Source organism: Ornithorhynchus anatinus, chromosome 2, assembly GCF_004115215.2.
Source record: "Ornithorhynchus anatinus isolate Pmale09 chromosome 2, mOrnAna1.pri.v4, whole genome shotgun sequence".
Classification (NCBI taxonomy): Eukaryota; Metazoa; Chordata; class Mammalia; order Monotremata; family Ornithorhynchidae; genus Ornithorhynchus; species Ornithorhynchus anatinus.
The window spans coordinates 75,839,864-75,856,331 of record NC_041729.1 but is presented as its reverse complement, the minus strand read 5'-3'; the positions used below and the strand labels follow the sequence as shown (position 1 = coordinate 75,856,331).

The window sequence follows — 16,468 nt, the reverse complement described above, 5'->3', positions numbered from 1 at the left end:
AGTTCTTCGCATTTACTTGCAGTGAGAAACTGAAATCTGCTGCCTATGTTAACTCTATACTGAGACAGGAGTGGCGTAGACCCAGTTCCACCATTTACCTGCTGTGTGAACTTGGGCAAGTCACTTAAAACCACTGTGCCTCAGTTCCCTAATCTACAAAATGGGGATTCAATACCTGTTCTCTTTCCTACTTAGACTGAGTCCCATAATGGACTTGATTATCTTATACCTACCCCAGCACTTTGTACTTGGCACACAGTAAGGACTTAACACTCCTCTCAGGATTACATTTGGAGAGTTTCCAGTACTCTACCAGTCTCAACTACAGGAGGGAGAGTCAAGCAGAGGCCTATCCATTCCATTCCTAGCTTGGACAGTGGTTAGCGAGTGGAAGGCAATCTGCTACAAGTCAAAACTCACCTGTGCTGGGTAGCAGCAGCATGGGAGAGAGTCGAGGGCGGAGACTCAAGTTTACTGAGTGGAAGGAGGCAAGGGTAAATCATTTCCATATTTTTACCAAGAAAAGTCTTTGGATAAACTACCAGAACGACTGCAGATGGAGGTGGGGCATTCTGGAAGAGATGTGTCCAAGGCATCTCTATGGGTCAGAGACAACTTGACAGCATAAGACAAGGATTTACCAAATATCACAATTATTTATATAATTATTATGGGGGGTGATATGACAAATATTTTTTACCTGGCTGCAATCAGATCTAGTAGATGTTGCCATCTGTCATTCACCTTTCCAAGTTTGTACTCAATTTCTGATGCTTTGCTCTCATGGCTGGCTCTTGCAAGTCGTTCTCCCATTTGCTGGAGTTGGATTTTATTCTCCTGGGCAACTGCAATTTCCTCTTGGTAATCCTGAGAGATAAATTACAAATCATACAGGTCAAAACAAATTCTGACTGCGTTCTGCTCAGCCCTATTACAAAACTAATCATGGGAATATTATTTTCACTCGGGAATAACTCCATGCCTGATCAAATCCAGATGAATGTCAATTTAAACTTTCAACTACAATAAGGTAGAAAGAAATTGGTTAGCAGAAATCCACTACTGCAGTTTGTGACCAAGAGACATGGACCTGCTGCTCCCATGAAGAAGGATGCATTGTAATCAATTATATTTACTGAGTGCTTACTATGTGTAGAGACTGTACTAAGGGCTTGGAAGAGTAAAATATAACAGATTGCTAGACATGTTCTCTGCCTACAATAATCTGACCGTCTAGAGGGAGAGATAGACATTAATAAATAAATTACGGATAAGTACATAAGTGCTGTGGAACTGAGGGAGGGGAATAGAAGGTGCAAATCCAGGTGCAAGAAAGATCATCTGTGGGATATGAAGAGGGATTGCAATCCAGGCCAGTGGCAAGACATGGATGAGGGGTCATTTGTGAGATAGACGAGACTGAGGTACAGTAAGTAGGCTGGCATTAAAGAAGCAGAGTGTGTGGACAAGATTGTAGTAGGAGAGCAGCAAGGTGAGGTAGGAGAGGGCTAGGTGATTGAGTGCTTTAACTCCATGTTTGATGCAGAGGTCAGTGGGCAATCACTGGAGGTTCTTGAGGCATGGGAAAACATGGACCGGCTGTTTTTGTAGAAAAATGATCCTTGCAACAGAGTGATTTATAGACTGGAGTGTGGAGAGACTGGAGGCAGGGAGGTCAGCAAGGAGTTTGTTGCAGTATTCAAGGCAGGACAGGATAAGTGCTTATGGTAATGTGTTAGCAGTTTGGATGGAGAGGAAAGGGTGGGTTTTAATGATGTTTTGAAGGTTGAACAGACAGGATTAGTGATAGATTGAATATGTGTGTAGAATCAAAGACATGATAATGATGGCATTTGTTAAGCGCTTACTATGTGCAAAGCACTGTTCTAAGCACTGGGGAGGATACAAGGTGATCAGGTTGTCCCACGTGCAGCTCACAGTCTTAATTCCCATTTTACAGATGGAGTAACTGAGTCCCAGAAAAATTAAGTGACTTGCCCAAAGTCACCCAGCTGACAAGTGGCAGGGCTGGGATTTGAACCCGTGACCTCTGACTCCTAAGCCCGGGCTCTTTCCACATGAGTTGAGTATAACACCAAGGTTACAGACTTGTGAGGGTGGTAGTGCTGTCTACAGTGACAGGAGAGCCATGGAGAGGACAGGGTTTCAGGGGAGAAGATAAGGAGTTTTGTTTTTGACATGTGCACCTCATTCAGTTTATTCCACACAACCACTTTGGAGGATGCAGTGAGAGACTTAAACACTAGTGTTAGAATTCACATCACATGCTGTAGAAGAACACATTTCTGATCATTTAACCCAAAAGGTTACATGCAGCATCCAAAGTCCTAGAGGCAAGCATCAGGACTGCTCCTAAAATGCCTATAGACAGGAAGACATGCAAAAGATTGTGAACTGTTTTGAAGAATAAGCTTATCTCTATGGGATGATGATAAATCAGGAAGAAAACCAATGTGATGTGTGCCATGCTGGCACCAGGGAATAACTGCAGACTACCCAAGGTCCGCACTGGCAATACAGAACTGAATATTTTTATTTTATGGTATTTGTTAAGCATTTACTATGTGCCAGGCACTGTACTATGCACTGGGGTAGATTCAAGCTGATCAGGGTGGACATGGTCCCTGTCTCGCATGAGGCTCGCAGTTTCAATCCCCACTTTACAGATGAGGTAACTGAGGCAAAAAAAGTTAAGTGACTTGTCCAAGGTCACACTGCAGACAAGTGGTAGAGTCAGAATTAGAACCCAAGTCCTTCTGACACACAAATCTGTGCGAATGGAATCCATAGTATGCTATCCTTACAATTTCCTTGTTATGTACACCTCCTTTGTAGCAAGGAAGTACAATTTTTAACATTTTTTAAGTGATTATTATGTGTCAAGCACTGTTCTAAGTAGATACAAGTAAATTGGGTTGGACATAGTCCCTGTCCCTCGTGAGTCTCACGGTTTAAATTGGGAGGGAGGAGGATTTAATCCCCATTATACAGATGAGGCAACTGAGGCACAGAGAAGTTGAGTAACTTCCTCAAGGCCAAACAGCAAGCAACTGGCAGAGCTGGGATTAAAACCCAGCTCCTCTGATTTGCAAGCCCGTGCTCTTTCCACTAAGCACCACTGCTTCTCATAATACTTAACTATGGAGAACAGCATAAACCTGCTGGAGACTGTCAGAGAGAGTGTGTATTATTAGGCAAAGCAGCAGCCAGGCACTGAAAACAACCCCACACCTTTGATAAAAATGTAGTTGTGGGCCATATGTGTATTTATTGCACATACAAAGACTCTTACATTAAATAAACCAGGAATTTCAAGCAAATTTAGTCCTCATACCTTCCTGAGCTTCTCTATCATTTCTTCAATAAGGATGTCTCCATTTTGTGAAACTTTACTTTCCATTTGAGTCAGCCACTCACAGAGTTCCTTGTTCTTCTCGCTGAAGACTGCCCACTCATTCAATCTCTCACTCACTTGCTGACGCCGTAAGGAGACCTGGTAACATTTGAAGAGCATAGTTACAGGAGAGAAAGAGATTCTACTTGAGAAAATACTGATATTCCCCCTTCAGTTTCCATAAATTTGACTGGAGTTTTTTTCCACCTAGGTCCTAGAAGGAGGACTTGATAGAGTTCGACAGTCTTCTTTCCACGTTGAGGCTTGCTAGTTAATGGGTGGTTCAATCAGGGAACAGGGTGGGAAGGAGGAAAGAAAGGGTCGATAATCTTCTGAATCTCGGAAATATTCATTTGAAGTAGGGTGTCGTCTAAGATGGTAAACCTGATAGACCTGAATGCTCCCCCTAGGATAATTTGAAAGATGCTAGATGAGTAACAACCCTAAATTGCTAGTCTGAAGATTGCAGGCTCAACATCATTTCACATTATGGTAGCTCTTCTCTGCCCATCAAATTTTATACCTCGGGTGGGAGCCGAGAGTCAAAGATACCGGCTTATTCCTAAAGTGATAGCAAGCCTGTTCATCTAGTGGTTATGACATTTATTAGGTACAAATAATGGGCATAACACTGCGCTCAATGCAAGGAAGAAATATGAAGCTATCGCTTCATTAATCGTCTCTGCCCCACAGGGGTGTCAGAATTTAGAGTTCCGGAGAGAGAAGATGGCCACCCAAGGAAAGGATCCTGGTAAATTCCACAAAAAGTTCAGCAGTAGAAGTAGCAGAACATTACTGTGGGAAGGGAATGCTCCTCACATCACCAGGCTCCAACTGAAATCCATAATTTCTAGGTGGGTTTTAATAAGACTGATACATCATGTGTCTTTCCAAGCTGCCGCTCAGATGAACATTAAAAAGGATGTAAAATCCTAGAAAATCATTTCTATTTCTCTAAGGGTTAAGAAACACTGCTCGGCAAAACTAGGCAAGTGCAGGCTTAAACTGACAGGGTATCACTGCAAAAGGAAATGTACTTCTCAATTTCCAACATCTGTCACACATCAAGAGTTTCAAAAACAAAATACAATATATATGGTCAACCACAGTAACATTTACATTCCAAGCTGTGAATTACACACATATTCAGGTTTCAAACAGAAAAAAAAAGCAAGACATGGTTGAAATACAACAAACCATTTTACCGGACTGGTTGGGAAAATGAAAATTTAACATATATTAACAGCACAATGCAACAACATGTCACTTACAACATCTTATCCTCCTTGTTATCACCTGCAGTCTCATTCACTCCTTACTTTCCACCAACCATTTCAAATAGGTGCATAAACACAGCTCCTGCTCTTAACATATGGACACTTCTTTTCTGACTAACCCTTTCTTTTTTTTTTAAACGGAGGCACGAACACAAACACATTTCCTTTTGCGATTTTAAAATTGATAGCAGCTCAACGGAAATCCCCGAACAGTCGAACTACTGAAAAAAAAATGCAATTCTTCCTACTCAGTTACATGCTGAAATATTAGGTATGCAAATCACCACCTAAAATGGCAGTTCTTAAAACAACCATTTCATGTAGCTGAAGGGTTGTGTAACAGAGAGATGTAAAAAATAAAAAAAAATAAAAATAAAACTATGATTCTAGCTTTGGTCTCCAAACATGGATGCTAGATTTTCCAAGAAATACTCATCACTCCTAGATTTTTCTCTGTCTTTGATCGATCACAGCCTATATCCAGAAAGTGTCAGGTACTGTGGCTAAGCCCCAGCACGTTCTCTATAATACATTACATAACTGTTTCAGAAGCAGCCGTCTTAATCTGTTTCCAAAAAATCAGTACCTTCATTTCAAAATGCCTGATGCGCAAATACGGATCATATTCTCCTTGAAGCTATCTCCTCCTAATAGCATGTTTACCATAACTCCTCTCATCCTAATAACTACAATTAATTAACACCAAAAATGACAGCAAGGTAAACAGCTGCTGAGAATTTTTTTTTTATAAACAGTGGGGAAAAATATTGATTTTCCTGACTTTTCTACTGATATGTTTTCTATGAGTTGGTAATAAAGTATTAGTTGGGGCACCAAACATGGGCACTAAATAAGGCCCGAGTTAGGGGATGTTGAGTGCCCAGCAGGCACAGAGCTTTTCGAGCATGCAAACTCAGGTTCAGAGTGAGGGACTTTGGGGGCAACTAGAAAGTGTCCAGAAATCAGAGTTCCCTGGCCTCTTCCTCCCTGTTTCCTCCTACCCCTAAGCTCACAAACAGCAGTCACAAGACAAACCAACCCTCAAAGCAGGAGGGGAAGTGAGGTGATGGACAGAACAGATGAGAGGGAGAAGGAAAAGGGAGAGAGGAGAAGAAAAGGGAGGAGAAAAGGAGAGGCAGGGGGAAATGGGAAAGGAAGAAGGTAAGAAAAGAAACAAGATATAGCGGGGAGCAGGGGAGAGAGGAAGGGGAGAAGAAAAGGGGAGACTGTAACATCTAATGTTCATTCATTCAATCATACTTATTGAGTGCTTACTATATGCAGACCACTCTACTAAGCTGAGTAAAAAAAAATAGACATTCCTTACTGTTCTCTTCTCACCTCTCCCCTTCGCCTCTATTGATGTCTCTTCTCCTGCCTTGTAGCCAGACATTTTCTTATAGTATTTGTTAAGCACTTACTATCTGTCAAACTGTTTTAAGTACTGGAAGTACATACAAAATAATCAGGTAATACACACTTCACTTCCTGTACTACATGGGGCTGACAGTCTAATAGGAGGGAGGAGGATTTAATCCCCATTTTACAGTTGAAGAAACTGAGGCACAAGGAAGTTAACTGACTTGCCCAAGGTCACACAGCAAGCAATTGGAAGAGCTGAGTTTAGAACCCAGTTCCTCTGAATCCCAGGCCCATGCTCTTTCTACTAGACCTTGCTGCTTCTCATTGTGCATCATTTGTAAAATGGGGTGAGGAAGGGGGAGTCAGGACCCCTCTATGTGGAGAGGAGAGGTACATCCACTCAGAGTAAGGACCCTGATGGCACATGGAAGCTCACAGCTGGGGTGCAGGGGGTGCAGGAATTAAGGCACAGGAGCAAGCAGCTCATCCATTGTGGCTGAGGCCACTATTACACAGCAAGGAAACAAGTCCGACAGCAGTCCCCACCAGAATGGTTGGGAACATTCTTGGAGGGGCCCGATATCTCTGCCAATTAGGGGAAAACTACATCCCCTTGAAGGGGAAGGTGGGAGATGAGCAAAAGGAAGTGAGGTGGTTGGAGATGGATGTTGACTGTGATGAATTCCACTGATCAATCCCTGTGAACGCCCTGAAAAGATCATCATTTGGTGAGTCACTTATCTCTATCTAAACTACACCTGGGGTGAAAAGGAAGACAGAGTTGTTTGATTTGGACACTGTCTTAGATGACCCTGGTTCTCATTCTTTTCACCATGCAGTGCTTTCGGGCAAGTCACATTGCTGCCTTGCATGGCTCGGGAGTCAGAGGTCATGGGTTCGAATTCCTGCTCTGCCACTCGTCAGCTGTGTGATTGTGGGCAAGTCACTTCACTTCTCTGTGCCTCAGTTACCTCATCTGTAAAATGGGGATTAACTGTATGAGCCTCACGTGGGACAACCTAATTACCCTGTATCTACCCCAGTGCTTAGAACAGGGCTCTGCACATAGTAAGCGCTTAACAAATACCAACATTAGTATTATTATGACTTTCATTAATCAAATCCCCAGCTTGCCCCTGATACTATCCAACCTCAGTGGCTGTGTCTTTCTTTCCATTGTGCTCTTCCCAAATTGATTACTAATTAAATTTCGATATTGATCTTGTCTGGTTTGAAAGTTTTGTTTAGTCATGGCCACTATGGCCTACACAGAAATATCCACCAGGTCTGGGTTCGAGTTCTTAATTCTATACCTGTCTTCGATAACAGTGAATTAATCAATCAATCAATGGTATTTATTGAGCATGTACTGTTTGTAGAGCACTGTACTAGATCTCTGGGAGAGTACAATAAAATAGAATTGCTAAGTCTAAGTTCTGTCCACAAGGATTTTATAACCCAGTTGGGAAGACAGATGTTAAGGGATGGGGATGAGGGTGGGTAGCAAAGTGCTTAGGGGATACAGACCCAAGTGCATAGGTGATGTAGAGGGCTGGGGAATAGGGTGGGGAAAAGAAAGGTTAATCAGGGAAGGCTCCAGGCAAGAAAGAAGACTTGGGCAAGAGATCAATGGCGAGAGAGATGGTATCTAGTTACAGTACATAGGTTGGTGTTAGAAGAACAAAGTACGCTGGCTGGGTAATAGAGGGAGAAGAGTGAGGTTAGTTAGGAGCAGGTAATAGAGTCCCTCTCTACTATAAGCTCCTTGTGGGCAGGGGACAAATCTACGAACTCTTTTTTACTGTACTCTCCCAAGTGCTTAATACAGTGCTCTGCACACAGAAAGCACTCAACAGGTCAACTTTCTATCAAGACTATCTATCAAGACTATCAAGACTGAGTGCCTTGATACTGACAGTGAGGGGTTTCTGTTTGATGCGGAGATGGATGGGAGACCAGTGGAGGTTGTTGAGGCATGGGGAAAACATACCTTGGTTAGTAATTTTAACTGTAGTTTATTGATAAGCAGTGAAGCAGACCCAGTTTTGATCTGCCTAATAATGATTGCTGTATTTTGGAAAAAAAAAAGGGATTTGGCTCATTTTAATAAATCTCTGGAGGTCCTGTTTAAAAATCTGGGAAAATGGAAAGACACTGCTTTTAGAGCAGGAGCTACCAGCTATTAGCACCTCTCCCAAGAGTTCTCAGCCAGCTCTAGAGTTAACAGAACATTAACACCACCAGACTTTTAGCACAGCTTCAGATCAGCTCAGAGCTGTTGAAGACCAAATTGTTTTCTAAATGACAATGTAAAATAGATCAAAGGCTAAACGAACTGCAATTCAATCTAGCTAGGATATTAAAGAACATGGAGATCCAATTCCGCAGAACAATTGGAAAACTCTTGATTCTAAGTTAGAGAGAACTGAGTAGGCAAAATGCAGACTTAGCCAGGTAAAGCCTGGAGTGAGAGACACCCTTTCAGAGGGTGGAGAAGGAATGAGGCCATTAGGGACATTTGCACTTCATCACCTTCAGGGATGCATCTGAAGAGACTGAAAACTCAGGCACAAACTATGGGCATAGGTCATGAAGGGGGGTTTTCAGTTCTAGTTCTCCTCAAGGGGTTATCGTGCCAACCCCTGCCCAGTTGGATAAAAGCATTCCACAACAAGAATTCTAAACTTCCTCAGAAACCCCAAGTCAAGGACACCACGATATAAAACTCCATTGAAATTTATTCCTCATTGGATTAAAACTGTGGTCTCTCTTTGGTATAGCAAGGATCAAAATAAGCCACCTTGCATTCAGGACTAAGGAAGGTAATGGATTAGAAATTCCATGCAGGAACCAATTGAGGGTTTTGTGTAGACCCCGGGGGCCATGACTGAACCCAGACAAGAAAAGGTCAAAGCTGGGATTGAATTTGTTACCCAAATGGGAGAAGATCACAACAGAACACATTAAAATCACAGTTTGCAAGATAATATTTATAATCACTGAGATTTAAGATTGTAGAGAACACTCAAGTTAGTCTGGAAGAATCAGGGAAAAGTTTTATTTTTACATGTAATAGAATGAAAATTAGAGATGATTAGTATTGCGAGAATGTTTCCAAACTCTATCATATCACTTATTTAGTTTAATATTCCCTCCTAATCATTCATTCATTCATTCAATAGTATTTATTGAGTGCTTACTATGTGCAGAGCACTGTACTAAGCGCTTGGAATGAACAAGTCAGCAACAGATAGAGACAGTCCCTGCCGTCTGACGGGCTTACAGTCTAATCGGGGGAGACGGACAGACGAGAACAATGGCAATAAATAGAGTCGAGGGGAAGAACATCTCGTAAAAACAATGGCAACTAAATAGAATCAAGGCGATGTACATTTCATTAACAAAATAAATACGGTAATAAATATAAACAGTTGAGCAGACGAGTACAGTGCTGAGGGGATGGGAAGGGAGAGGGGGAGGAGCAGAGGGAAATGGGGGAAAAAGGGTTAAGCTGCGGAGAGGTGAAGGTGTGGTGGTAGAGGGAGTAGAGGGAGAAGAGGAGCTCAGTCTGGGAAGGCCTCTTGGAGGAGGTGAGTTTGAAGTAGGGTTTTGAAGAGGGGAAGAGAATCAGTTTGGCGGAGGTGAGGAGGGAGGGCGTTCCGGGACCGCGGGAGGATGCGGCCCGGGGGTCGACGGCGGGATAGGCGAGACCAAGGGACGGTGAGGAGTGGGCGGCAGAGGAGCGGAGCGTGCGGGGTGGCCGGTAGAAAGAGAGAAGGGAGGAGAGGTAGGAAGGGGCAAGGTGATGGAGAACCTCGAAGCCTAGAGTGAGGAGTTTTTGTTTGGAGCAGAGGTTGATAGGCAACCACTGGAGGTGTTTAAGAAGGGGAGTGACATGCCCAGATCGTTTCTGCAGGAAGATGAGCCGGGCAGCAGAGTGAAGAATAGACCCGAGCGGGGCGAGAGAGGAGGAAGGGAGATCAGAGAGAAGGCTGACACAGTAGTCTAGCCGGGATATAACGAGAGCCCGTAGCAGTAAGGTAGCCATTTGGGTGGAGAGGAAAGGGCGGGTAATGCATTAATTCACATATATTCTATTCTTTTAAAAAAAAAAAATTATCGTGTTTGTTTAGGGTTTACTATGGGCTAGGCATTATACTAAATGCTGGGTTAAATACTAGCTAATGAGGTTGGAGAGAATCCATGTCCCGCTTGGGCTCAAAGCCTTAACCCTCATTTTACAGAAGAGATAACTGCGGCACAGAGAAGTTAAGTTACTTGCCCATGGTCACACACCAGTTGAGTGGCAGAGTCCAAATTAGAACTCAGATCCTCTGACTCCCACACCCATGCTCTATGTCATGCTCTTTTATCTATTTCCTGACATTTCTATTACTAAAGAGATAGCCGATTTGTACTCTCCCAAGCGCTTAGAACAGTACACTACACATACTAAGCACACAATACATACCATTGATTGGTTGATTGCTGTACAATCATGCTAATGAACCAAATTAAATATTTTCAGTGTCAACAAAAGATTTTCCACAGGAAAACAATTTCACAAGTCTTCATCCCTTGTATATATAATAAATACATAAGGGTAAGAGAGCTGAACTAACCTTAAGTGCTAACAATGAGGTGATGAAGTTCAATTATACTCATGCTTAATTCTTTGGAGCCTGCCCAACTTTGTGGCAAATGTACCGCTCCTTGGAATATAATCTCCTTGGCCTATAATCTGTACATGTTTGTAATTTATACTGATGTCTGCTTCCCCCTCTAGACTATAAGCTCCTTGTGGGCAAGAAACATGACTACCGACTCTGTCATTATGTACTCTTTCCAAGCTCCTAGTTCAATCCTCTGCACTCTGTAAAAAGCTCAATAAACATGATCGATTGACTTTACTGGTTGTGTATAAAAAAATGAAACCCATAAAGATAGCTAAATTTCAATGTTAAAAGCTATTCATTCATTCAGTGGTATTTGAGTGCTTACTGTGTGCAGAGCACTGTACTAAGGGCTTGGGAAGTACAATTCAGCAACAGAGACAATCCCTGCCCACAACAGGCTCACAGTCTAGAAGTGAGGGGGTGGGGGGAAACATCAAAACAAGTAAACTGGCATCAGTATCAGCATTGTAAGTAGAATAATAGATATATACACATCATTAATAAAATAAATGGAAATATAGTTATAAATATGTACATATATACACAAGTGCTGTGGAGTGGGGAGGGGGTAGAGCAAAGGGAGCGAACTGGGGAGATTGGGAGGGGGAGCAGAGAAAAAGTGGGGCTTAGTCTGAGAAGTTGCTAGTCTATGTAATGCTTAAGGAAGCACTGAGGTGAATATTATTAAAGGCAGAACAGGTGTGGAAAATGTATGTTGACAAATATCCAGACAGCTGGTGGAGACACAGGCCCATGAGCAGAGCCAGCAAACAGAAATGCCACCAAAACATACTGAGGCCAAACTTCAGGCAGGACAGCACAGCGGTGGAAGGCTGAGAGACAGCAGCAGATCCCAGCATTTAGATCCCACAACATAAAGAATATAAGTGACCTGCCCAAGGCCACAGAGCAGACAAGTGGCAGAGCCAGGATTTGAACCCATGAACTTCAGACTTCCAGCCCTGTGCTCTATTACACCATATTGCTTGCCATAAAGTGGAGCAACTTACATCTGAGCCCAGTGTACACATTTTTGAAAATGATGCTGCTACGAGAGTTCTTAACTCTTTGCATTGATGTGGTTGTAAGGCAGCTCTTTCACCAATGGACACGAGTAAGAATTGCCCTTTGTTTTGAGTTTTTTGTACTACTGCTTTGCTTTTTTATGTATTTGTATTTGGGGCTCATGGCCATGGGATCTCTTTACTGACCAAAGACAAAGCCGCCTCTGATGATAGCATGTCAAATTGCATCTGTTGCCCAGATAAATTTTCTACATAAATGTTTAGGACATATCACCCTACTATTCAAAAAATTCCAGTGGTTGCCCAACCACTTCCACATCAAAAAAACTCACCATTGGCTTTAAAGCACTCAATCACCTTGCCCCCTCCTACCTCACCACACTACTCTTCTACTATAACCCAGCCCTCAAACTTCACTCCTCTAATGCTTACCTTCTCACTGTGCCTCAATCTCGCCTATCTTGCCACCGACCTCTAGCTCACATCCTTCCTCTGGCCTGGAATGCCCTCCCTCCTCAAATCCAACAGGCAATTAGTCACTCATCCCCCCTTCGAAGACTTATTGAAGGCACATCTCCTCCAAGAGGCCTTCCCTGACTAAGCACCCCCCCCTTCCTCTTCTCCCACTCCCTTCTGAATCACCCCAACTTGCTTCTTGCCAACTTGCTCCAGCCCCACAGCATTTATGTATATATCTGTAATTTATTTATATTAATGTCTGTCTCCCCACCTCTAAACTGTAAACTCACTGTGGGCAGGAAATGTGTCTGTTTAATGTTGTATTGTTTTCTCTCAAGCATTTAGTTCAGTGCTCTGTACACAGTAAGCACTCAGTACAAACGACTGAATGATCTAGGTTTATATCCACTCTTATGTGTTTGGTTGAAAGATTTCAAATAATTTATCCTGCACTGGGACCACCTCATTGATCTGAAGCCATTAATATGTCAGTTGATCAATGGCATTGAGTGCTCACTATTTGCAGAGCACTGTTTAAAGCCCTTTGGAGAGTACAATACATCAGAGTTGATAGACATGTTCCCTGCCCACAACCAGCTTACAGTCTAGAGGGGGAGACAGACATTAACATAAACAACTAATTTACAATATATAATTCAAAGATATGCACATAAGTATTGTGAGGTTGAGATTGGGGTGAATATCAAGTGCCCAAATATCTAAATGCATACATGATGCAGAAGGGAAAGGGACCCAGGGAAACTAGGGCTTAATTGGGGAATGCCTCTTGGAGGAGATATGACCTCAAAATTGCTTTGAAAGTGGGAAGTGGGAAGTGGGAAGACTGCTCTGAAAGTGGGAGGCCTTCCCTTGGGGAAGGGTGAGGGGCGGTGCCCCCCCACCACCCTCTGGGGCTGGGGAAGGGGTGTGGGGGTGTCAGGGTGGGGGGGAAGGGGCACATGTGCGTGCAGAGGTGGTGACTTCTGTCTGGATGATCCGGGGCATCCTGGTGAGCAGAGTTGGCCGGTCCGTGAAGGGTGAACTGTGCCATCTGTCACGGTGGGCGTCCCCCGCCCACCCAAGGCCAATAGCGCTCCTCTCCCTTCCCAACCTCGAGTGGAGTGCAGGCAACCTCATCAGGAAAGTGGGAAGACTGGTGGTCTGGTGTATATGGAGGGGGAGAGAGTTCCAGGATAGAGGGAGGACATGGGAAAGGGGTCAACAGCATGATCATCAAGATTGGGGCACAGTGAGTACTATGAGTTCAGCGTCCAGTGAAGATAGGTTATGCAGCTAAAACTACTAAATAACCCTATTTTCCCCTATCATGTCTCAGCTTACATTTTCACAGACAATTATTCTCTCCCCATTGAAAGCCTTACTAAAGCACACCTCCTTTAAGAGGCCTTCCCAGCCTAAGTTCCACTTTTCCTCATATCCCACTCCCTTCTGTGTCACCCTGACTTGCTTCCTTTGCTATTCCCCACTCCCAGCCCCAGAGCACTTATATATATATCTGTAATTTTATTTATTTGTATTGATGTCTGTCTCCCCAGCTCTAGACTGTACGTTGGTTGTGGGCAGGGAATGTCACCATTTATTTTTGTATCGTATTCTCCCAAGTGGTTAGTACAATGCTCTGCACACAGTAAGCACTCAAATACAATTGAAGGAATGAATTTTCACGAGAAAAAGTAAAATCAGGATCAACCTTACCTGATGACACAGCTCTTCCCACTGCCTGTGCAACAGTTCGATGCGTTCACTGAGGATGGAAATATCATCAGGACTGATGTAAGTGGACAAAGTCTCCTTCAGAAGGGCCAGATGTGTCAAGTCTTCAGTCCAACCTCCAACGGCATTTTCCAACTCCTGCATGTGCACAAACCAACACCATTACTCCATGAACACCCAAGCTTTCTTTCTCAAGGATAAATTGGTTTTCTTTTAACTAGCTGTGGGTTTCCTGCCTCTTCCCACTCCATTTGAGCCCTCTACCCTCATCCAATGATTCATCTCAGTTAAGCACCGTGGCCTAGTGGAAAAAGCACATCCCTGGAAGTGAGAAGATCTGGGTTCGTTCATTCAATCATTCGTATTTATTGAGCACTTACTGTGTGCAAAACACTGTACTAAGTGCTTGGAATGTACAGTTCGGCAACAGACAGAGATAATCGCTGCCTAACAACAGGCTCACAGTTTAAAAGGGGGAGACAAACCACAAAACAAGTAGTCAGGCATCAATGCCATCGAGATGAATAGAATCACAGATATATACACATCATTAATAAAATAAAGTAATAAATAATATATACAAATATACACAAATGCTGTGGGGAGAAAAAGGGGTAGAGCAGAGGGAGGGAGTAGGGGGAATGGTGAGGGGAGGAGGGGCAGAGGGAAAGGGAGGGCTCAGTCTGGGAAGGCCTCCTGGAGGAGGTGAGCTCTCAGTAGGGCTTGAAGAGGGGAAGAGAGTTAGTTCGGCAGACGTGAGGAGGGAGGGCATTCCAGGTCAGTGGTAGGATGTGGGCCAGGGGTCGACAACAGGACAGGAGAGAATGAGGCACTGTGAGGAGGTTATCGGCAGAGGAGAGGAGTGTATGGGGTGGGCTGTAGAAGGAGAGAAGGGAGGTGAGGTAGGAGGGGGCCAGGTGATGGAGAGCTTTGAAGCCAAGAGTGAGGAGTTTTTGTTTCATATGAAGGTTGATAGGCAACCACTGGAGGTTTTTGAGGAGGGGAGTGATATGCTCTGAGCATTTCTGTAGATAATCTGGACAGTGGAATGAATTATAGACTGGAGCAGGGAGAGAAAGGAGGATGGGAGATCAGAGTGGAGGCTGATGCAATAATCCAATTGGGATTCTGGGTTCTAATCCTGGCTCTGCCACTCTGCTGTATGACCTTGGGCAAATCACTTAATAATAATTATGGCATTGGTTAAGTACTTATTATGTGCCAGGCACTGTACTAAGCGCTGGAGTATATACAAGGTAATCAGGTTGGACACAGTCCCTGTCCCACAGTCTTAATCCCCATTTTACAGATGAGGTAACTGAGGCACAGAGAAGTGAAGGTCACACAGCAGAGAACTGGTGGTGGCTGGATTAGATCCAAGGTCCTTCCAACTCCAAGGCCTGTACTCTATCCAATATGCCACACTGCTTCTCTGTGCCTCAGTTCCCTCATTTGCAAAATGGGGATTCAATACCTGTTCTCCCTCCTAAATTCTTTATGGACAGGAAACCTATCTGCTGATTCTTTTTATTCTACTCTCCCAAGCGCTTAGCACAGTGCTCTGCACATAATAACCGCCCAATAAATATCATTGATTGATCTAACCCAGTGCTTAGGACAATGCTTGGCACATGCTAAGAGCTTAACAAAAATCAAAATTATTATGATTAACAGATTTCTATTATCTGCCTATTCCTCCACTACCTACTCTCAGTTTTCTCTTATTCCTGAGATTCCCTCATCCAAGGCAGCAGTCCTGTTCTTTCTGCAGAGTCTAAACAAGAAGGAGTCAGATATCTGGCCAGTGTCTGCAGCAGAAACAGGAAAGGAGGAGATGGAGAGCAAGGAGGAAAAAGAGGAGAAGAAAAAAAGGAAAAGAGAGCCTAAACTACAACTCTAGAGAGTAGGGGGTGGGAGTAATTCTCACCTCCATAAGGGCAGGACTTTGCACCTGTGAATGGATGCTAGCCATTACTAAATTAAGAACAGCTGCCAGTGTTCCTGAAGCACAAGTGGCTCAAGCAGAGAGCTGAGTCGGGGAACAAGCAAGGTCCTTGTGTAAACTTGCTAGCTGCTTGGGAAATTGAACATTCTAAGCCTAAACTTGAAACTAATAATTTAACCTTAAAGACAATAGAAAAACTCATCAAACAACAAGAAAATGGAGATAGAAGTCCAGTTTCAGGCACACTGCAAGAGCAGTCCTGATGGAACTTTCTGCCAAAGACAGAAAAATAGCCAAAAGAAATGTATCGAGGAGGGATGAATGACTACTTTTCTAGGTAGAGAAGGATAAATAGTAGAGTTCTCATGGGACTGGTATTAGGACTAGTTTTATTTAACATTTATAAATTATCTGGAAGAGGGAGTGCAGAGTGAAATGTCCATGTGTACACAGAAAACTAAGCTCCTGGTGTTACTATTAGCATTCCTCACAAATCAATGATCCAATGTGCAGAGGTAGTCAAAATGTCAACCAAATGCTGGGGACGATCAGGAAGGTAACTGGAAAAAAAAGGC

General features: G+C 43.4%; 1 protein-coding gene and 1 non-coding gene across 13 annotated transcripts in view; one reads left to right on the top strand and one right to left on the bottom strand.

Annotated features, from left to right (window-relative positions):
- The window catches only part of SYNE1 (spectrin repeat containing nuclear envelope protein 1), a 518,607-nt gene that overhangs the window by 73,311 nt on the left and 428,828 nt on the right, over positions 1 to 16,468 (bottom strand). For all 12 annotated transcript variants that reach the window (XM_029048032.2, XM_029048087.2, XM_029048053.2 and 9 more), the window contains 3 exons: positions 13,931 to 14,086; positions 3,356 to 3,514; positions 701 to 867 (listed from right to left, as the gene is read on the bottom strand). In XM_029048032.2, the coding sequence (XP_028903865.1) occupies positions 701 to 867; positions 3,356 to 3,514; positions 13,931 to 14,086 (482 nt within the window). The remainder of the gene's footprint in view (positions 1 to 700; positions 868 to 3,355; positions 3,515 to 13,930; positions 14,087 to 16,468) is intronic.
- LOC114809548 lies at positions 273 to 410 on the top strand. The gene has a single exon (XR_003757325.1). It is a non-coding gene; the product is annotated as a small nucleolar RNA SNORA7 (small nucleolar RNA).